Source organism: Colobus angolensis, unplaced genomic scaffold (assembly GCF_000951035.1).
Source record: "Colobus angolensis palliatus isolate OR3802 unplaced genomic scaffold, Cang.pa_1.0 Scaffold144, whole genome shotgun sequence".
Lineage (NCBI taxonomy): Eukaryota > Metazoa > Chordata > Mammalia > Primates > Cercopithecidae > Colobus > Colobus angolensis.
In genome coordinates, this window is record NW_012114533.1 from 80,432 (window position 1) to 88,269 (window position 7,838).

Genomic DNA, 7,838 nt, shown 5'->3' on the forward strand with positions numbered 1-7,838 from the left:
ATATATATATATATATATACACATATTTTTTTTTAACATTAAAAGGACCACACTGTAAGTATTGTTATGTGACTTATTTTTTCACTAACAGCTAATCTTGACGATCTTTCTATATCATTACATGTTAGTTGCCACCTCTTTCTCTTAAGTGGCTATTAGTATTGTGTAGTTTAGGTGAATCATAATTTAGGGCATTTACTTATGGACATTTGAGTTGTTTCTAATTTTTCACTCTTATAAACTAAGGTGCAAAGAACGGAAGCTACATCTTTGAGTGTACATGTGAGTGGTACAGATTACTGAGAGTAGAACTGCAACAAAACTTATGGGCTTGTGGAGTTTGTTGGATGCCTCACCTTCTAATGAACTTCTCCAATTTACACTCTTACCAGTACTGCAGAAGACTGCTTGTTATTCTGCATTTTCACCAACACATTGTATCGCCAATCTTTCGAAAATTTCAATCTAATGGATGAAAAACTGTAACAGGTTCATTTTGCCTTTCTCTGTTGGCAAGGCCAAATCTCTTTTCTGAAGTGTGTTGTTCAGAAACACACAAAAGAAACTTTTCTGAAGTTTCTTTTTTGAATTGTCTGTGTTCTTTGTCTATTATCTTTCTTTTGAATTATTTTTTTGTTTGTTTGTTTGAGACGGAGTCTCGCTCTGTTGCCCAGGCTGGAGTGCAGTGGCGCGATCTCGGCTCACTGCAAGCTCCGCCTCCTGGGTTCACACTATTCTTCTGCCTCAGCCTCCCGAGTAGCTGGGACTACAGGCTCCCACCACCGCACCTGGCTAATTTTTGTACTTTTAGTAGAGACGGTGTTTCACTATGTTGGCCAGGATGGTCTCGATCTCCTGACCTTGTGATCCGCCCGCCTCAGCCTCCCAGAGTGCTGGGATTACAGGTGTGAGCCACCGTGCCCAGCCTATTTTTGTTTTTTATTTGTAGGCATTCTATTAAATATTCTGGATATTAATCCTTTGCTAAACACAATTTCTCCTTTTCAACTCCCTTTCCATTTTCATGAGGTCATATACAATCATCTTTTTCTTTATACTTTGCGAATTTTGTGTGTAGCTTAGAATACATGGATTGATTTTGAACTTTGTGGTAGATCCAGTGATGGGCCTGTCAGATTCCCCCGCAAGGAGGGATTTGCTGCCCTGTTGCCAGGAGCTGAGTGAACAAACAGCCTGCAGCTGTGAACTTCTTTGCCCCCAGGTACTCCCCTTCTGAGCCAGTGATTGAGAAAGGCAAGGAGATAAAGCCTTGGCCATTTCAGTCTGACGTGGGATAAGCCTGAGGGGCATTTGCTCAGCGCTCCCTGCTGCCAGAGCTCTCTGTCAGGCTTCGCTGCCCTCTGACTTCTTCCTCTGTTCATTCCTGCTTCCCACTCCTTCCTTGCACCCCAATCTCCAACTCAGTGGCTGCTTCTGGAAAACCCAACCTGCAAAGACTCACCTTTTCTATTAATCTATTTGATTATCCTTGCTGTAGTCTACACTGTTCTGATCTCCTTCTTCAGAATTTTCTTAGCTATTTTTGTACATTTTTTCTTTCATACAAACTTAAGAGTCAGCTTGTTGAATTCCATAAAGAATTTGGTTGTGCTTTTAATTAGGATTGCACTCCTTTTATAAATGACGTTGGGGAGAATAGACAGCTTTAGTACGTCAAGTCTTTCCATCCATCAGCACATTTCACTGTATATTTGGATTTATTTCATGTCGTTTAGAAAAGCCTTGCCATGTTTGCCAATGTTTAGACACATAATATTATCTTATTGTGGTTTTAATTTGCATTTCTCTAATTACTAGTAAAGTTGTGCGCATTTTTGGTATATTTATTCTCTTTGGTGAAGTGCCCATTCAACTATTTCATCCCTGTTTTAACTGGGTTGCGTATCTTTTCCTTTCTGATTTATAAAATTTCTCTAGATTTTATGTATTCAAGTAAGTACTTGGTCAGTTTTTTTTTTTTTTTTTTTTTTTTTGAGATGGAGTCTCGCTCTGTCGCCCAGGCTGGAGTGCAGTGGCGCGATCTACGCTCGCTGCAAGCTCCGCCTCCCGGGTTTATGCCATTCTCCTGCCTCAGCCTCCCAAGTAGCTGGGACTACAGGCGCCCGCCACCTCGCCCGGCTAGTTTTTTGTATTTTTTTAGTAGAGATGGGGTTTCACTGTGTTCGCCAGGATGGTCTCGATCTCCTGACCTCGTGATCCGCCCATCTTGGCCTCCCAAAGTGCTGGGATTACAGACTTGAGCCACCGCGCCGGGCAGTACTTGGTCAGTTATATGTGTGTTGCACTTCTCCCATTCTGTAACTTGTTTGCTTGTTTATTATTTATTTATGTATTGGAGATGGGGTCTCGTTCCGTAACCCAGGCTAGAGCACAATGGTGTGGCCTCCCGGGCCCAAGCAGTCTTCTCATCTCAGCCTCCTGAGTAGCTGGGACCACAGGTGCACACCACCATGCCCAGCTAATGTCTTTTTTTTTTTTTTTTGAGACGGAGTCTTGCTTTGTCGCTCAGACTGGAGTGCAGTGGCGCAATCTCGGCTCACTGCAAGCTCCGCCTCCTGGGTTCACACCATTCTCCTGCCTCAGCCTCTGAGTAGCTGCGACTACAGGCACGCACCACCACACCTGGCTAATGTTTTGTATTTTTAGTAGAGATGGGGTTTCACCGTGTTAGCCAGGATGGTCTCGATCTCCTGACCTCGTGATCAGCCCGCCTCGGCCTCCCAAATTGCTGGGATTACAAGTGTGAGCCACCGCGCCCAGCCCTAATTTTTTAATCATTATTTATAAAGAGGAGGTCTCACTATGTTGCCCAGGCTAGTCTCGAACTCCTGGCCTCAAGCGATCCTCCCACCTCAGCCTCCCAAAGTGCTGGGATTACAGGCATGAGCCACCATGCCCAGCCTCCATTCTCTTAATGGTTTATTTTGATGAATAAAAGTTTTTAAATGAATTTATAAATTAATTTAAACATTTTATAAATTTATAAATGTATAAAATAAATGTATCTATAAATTTATAGAATTTTACAATGAATTCATTTACAAATTCATTTTAAAAATTCATTTAAAATTTTATAAATTTTAAAATGTATCAACTACCACTACAGCTAATGCTTTTGTGTACTGTTGAGGATTCCCTACCCTGAGGATATGAAGAAATTCTCCTATATTTTCCAATAGCTTTATAATTTTATCTTTCACATTTCTGTCAGTAATCAACCTGCAGCTGATTTTTTGGTATGGTGTAAGGTAGAAGCCCAATTTCATTTTTGTACCATGCGGATACCCAGTTGTCTCAGCACCATTTATTGAAAAGACTGTCATTTCCCCACTGCTCTACAGCGCCATCTCTGTCAAAATCAAGTTTCTAGGTATGTGTAAATCTATGGGTTTTCAACTCCATTCCAACAGTATCTGTCCACCCCACACCAATACCACTGTCTTTTTAATATAGCTTTATAATATTTGAATATGTGGTAGAAGTCATTGATGAAGCTCTCTGTGGGATTTTCTCTAGAGGAAGTTTTTTTTTATCACTGCTTCTTTTAATAGTTACAGGAATATTCAAAGTTTCTATCTCTATTTGAGTTAGCTTTGCTAAATTGTACTTTTTAAAGACATTGGTCTAGTTTATCTAAATTTTAAAATAATTAACAAAAAGTTGTTCATAATATTCTCTTAATACCATTTGATGTCTGCAGGACCTATTTTGATTCCTCCTTATTCATGGATTTCTGTCTTGTCTCCTTTTTTATAAGTCTTTCTTTTTTTTTTTCTTAGAAGTAGGGTCTCCCTCTGTCACCCAGGTTGGAGGGCAGTGGCATGATCATAGCTTACTCCAGCCTCAAACTCTTGGGCTCACGCAGTCCTCCCACCTCAGCCTTCCTGGGACAACTGGCACATGCCGCCATGTCTCATTCATTTTTTATTTTATTTTCTTAGAGATGGGGTCTCACTATGTGGCCTAGGCTGGTCTCAAACTCCTGGCCTCAAACGATCCTCTCACCCTAGCCTCCCGAGTAACTGGGATTACCTCACACCTGGATCCATCAGTCTTAATTAGTCTATTTTATTAGCCTTTCGAATAACCGATATTTGGACTTTTTGATCCTCTATTAGTTACTTTCTGCGTCATTAATTTATGCTCTTTTCCTTATTATTTACTTCTTTCTTCTCTAGGTGTATTTTGCTATCTTCTTCAGATGTTTGGCTAATTAATTTTCAGCCTTTCTTCATATAATATATATAATATTTATTTATTTGAGGTTATATTAAGTACTCCTTTGCAAAGTGCATTTTATAATTTTAATATGTAGTGTTTTGTTAGCCTTCAGTGAAAAATATTTTCTAAATACCACTGTGATGTATTTTTTTGACCCAAGGGATATTTAAAAGCATATTTCTTTACTTCTAACCACGTAAGATTTTTCAGTTACCTTTTCAAAATTAATTTTGAGCATAACTGAAATATAGTCAGAGGACATTTTTATGATTACAATCCTTTTAAATTGAGACACATGGTCAGGTTTTGAACACGCTCTGTATGTTCTTGAAAAGACTTTACGGTAGCTACTCTGCAGTTACTACGTACAGCGTACCGCATGTTTCCATTAGGTCAAGTGTGTTAGGCACGTTCTTCACATCTTCTGTAGCCTTACTGATTTTTGTTTCCTTGTTCTATCAACTGAAGAGAGATGTATATTAAAATCTTCAGTTGTAGGCCAGGCGCAGTGGCTCACGCCTGTAATCCCAGCACTTTGGGAGGCCGAGGCGGGCGGATCACGAGGTCAGGAGATGGAGACCATCCTGGCTAACACGGTGAAACCCCGTCTCTACTGAAAATACAAAAAATCAGCCAGGCGAGGTGGCGGGCGCCTACAGTCCCAGCTACTCGGCAGGCTGAGGCAGGAGAATGGCGTGAACCCGGGAGGTGGAGCTTGCAGTGAGCCGAGATCGCACCACTGCACTCCAGCCTGGGCGACAGAGCGAGACTCCGTCTCAAAAAAAAAAAATTCAGTTGTAATCGTGGATTTGTCTGTTTTCCTTTGAGTTCTGTCACTTTTTGCTGTGTTGACTTTGAGGTCATGTTATTGACCGTAGATTCACATTTAAAGTGGTTATACTTTCCAGATGCATTGGGCCTTTTATCATTATGAAATATTCCTGATTGTTTGAGGGAAGGGTTTTTTGCCTTAGAGTTTATCTTAGCTGATTCCAATCTTTTTCTAAATTATATTTTAAAATCTGTTTGCCTGTTTCATTTGCCGTAGCCTCCTGTTCATGATTATGGGGGTAAGTTGCTGGAAGATGTATGGCAGTAGCTTGATTCCAGAGTCGGCGGGGACGGGGCAGGGTGGTCTCCATTCCTCTTAGTTGATTGGTTCCTAACGGGGCCTTGTCATGCCCTTCTCACCCCAGACACCACCTCCTTGCTTCAGTCTTGGGCAGATGCTACTGCCATCTGTTGCTAAGTACAGGGGAAGTAGGGAGAGAAGCCAACTTTCCTAAATAGCATAAATGAGGTTCTCAAGTGACTCCTCTGTCAGCGTCCCAGGTGACTGTGCTGTTACTCCTGTACACTGACCCAAGACTGCCCCTCCGGTACTTCTTCCTCAGCATTATGTCTTGGGTTAGTATTCCTTTTCTGTTATATGTCTCAGCAGAATAAATCTGTGGTCTTTCTATCTTTCAAGAATTCCTCAAAATGACCGATCCACTTATGGTACTTGTGCTTTTGTTTTCATACTGCTGTATATGTGTTCTCTCATTTCATGAGTTTTGAAGGAGAAGTGGGTCCAGTGTGCCAACAGGATGATATTTGCAGACAACTGCTCATTTTGTTTTATATGTTTACCAAGCTAGCTTACCTCAAATCTCAATAACAAATTACATTGTTTTGGTTTTCATGATTGACAGTATATATTTTGATATGTTAATATTTCAAGCATCTGCTATATTGCCTACCTTTAAACTCTTCACATCCTCTTCTACACTTTCTTCTAATTGACTTAAATAAAAAGGCCTAAATTTTTCTTCAATGCCTGTAAGAATAAAATGTACTTTAAATTTCTTAATTATTTTCTAACATAAAATAAAAAATATTAGCCATCTACTATCTTTGAATTACTTACCTCAGTCTGTGGGCAAAGCAGTAAAATAAAAATTTAAGTTCCAAATCACTGACTCTGATAGAGACTAATAAGATTAATCGAACAAGGGATGGGCTAACACAGGAAACCAGGGGTTTCTGCCGAAATACCCTGTGCTCTTTGTGCTTTTTATTCATGCTGCAGTTTCTCCGGCTGCAACACAAACCACTCCCTGATGTGAGTTCATCTCCAGCTGAACAGGGATGGGCAAACTCCATGTTTCTGTCCCTCTGGCATCAAATTTATGAGAGGTCGGGATACTCAGAGCAAGGATTTGGTGTAATGGGTTACAGCTGTTAGCCTTCAAAGAAAAAAGAAACTTCCAGTTCCTGGAAGATGGAGTGGACATTCTTTTTTCTTATTCTTCCTTCTAAGCACAACAAAGACATCCTATGTATTCTTTATAAAACAAACGTACAGAGTCTCTGACAGGCGAAGAGAAGAAGGCAGACCGGCAGGAAACCTCGGGATGAGATGAAACACACGACAGTGAGTTCACTGGATTTTCTCTTTCCCTCATATCTCCGACTTGGCTGAAAAGGTGGCAACCTCAAACCATCAACGGCCACAGATTAAAAAATCGCCAACCAAAGCCTGCTCTTTCTAGCCAAAGAACTAAGCAAGGGGCAGACAGAAAACTAACTTTAGCCAGTCTACAGCCATGCCATCCTGAATGTGCCCAAGCGTGTCTGCCCTTGGAAGTTAGGCAGGGTCAGGTCTGGTTAGTACTTGGATAGGAGAAAACTTTTAGTCAACAACCACTCTATTCCAGCCAACCCCCACAGAAAAACCCTGTGGCTCCACCCCGACCCACAGCAGCTAAGGCCAAGTGGAGAGCCTCCACATCCAACCACGTGAGACAGTAACAACGTAACCCAACATCCCCACCGGGGTAATGTCAGAGAAGGCCCAACAGGAAGCCAGGGCTGTCCTACCTGCCAGCTGATAATGAGCCCCTCCACTCTTATGATGTCAGGAGAACACAAGAATAGCCTGGAATTGCCCCACATGGCAGTAACAAGACCCCCTTTCACTTCCCCACTGGAGAAGTGTCAGAGGAGGTCTAGTGGAGAATCAAGACTTTTAACATTGTCCAGTCGTAATGACGTGCCTTCACCTCTGTGTCAGTGGGGACTACGTGGACTCTGCCAGAATTCCCACCCCTGACCAGCAGGGAAGAGGAGCCTCTGACCATGGGCGTCAATAAGGGCTGAGTGGAGGCCTGAACTTCTACCTCCACCCAGCACTAGTAAGGTGGCCACCACTCTTCCCTTGTCAGAGCAGTCTCAGAAAAGCTCAGCCAAAACAGAAGGCTTAAAGAGGATACAGAATCTCACAACACAGTAAGAAAATGTACAAGTTTCAATGGAAAAATTACTCCTTATATGAAGAACCAGAAAGGTCCCAAACTGAATGAAATAAGACAATCAACAGATGCCAATACTGAGATGACAGCAATGTTAGAATTACCTGTCAAGGATTTTAAAACAGCCATGATAAAAACAATTCAATTAATAGTTATGAATCTGCTTGAAACAAATGAAAAATAGAAAGTCTCAGCGAAAAAGGGGAGAATATAAATTTTAGAGCTGAAAACTTCAACGACCAAAATATAATAAAAAACTCAGTAGGCCGGGTACAGTGACTCATGCCTGTAATCCCAGCACTT

At 41.5% G+C, this 7,838-nt stretch overlaps 1 protein-coding gene across 1 annotated transcript in view; it reads right to left on the reverse strand.

Annotated features, from left to right (window-relative positions):
- Window positions 1-7,838, reverse strand: part of RIPK1 (receptor (TNFRSF)-interacting serine-threonine kinase 1) — a 38,697-nt gene that overhangs the window by 19,222 nt on the left and 11,637 nt on the right. Inside the window, exon 5 of the mRNA XM_011935455.1 lies at window positions 5,985-6,061. Within this exon, the coding sequence (XP_011790845.1) occupies window positions 5,985-6,061 (77 nt within the window). The remainder of the gene's footprint in view (window positions 1-5,984; window positions 6,062-7,838) is intronic.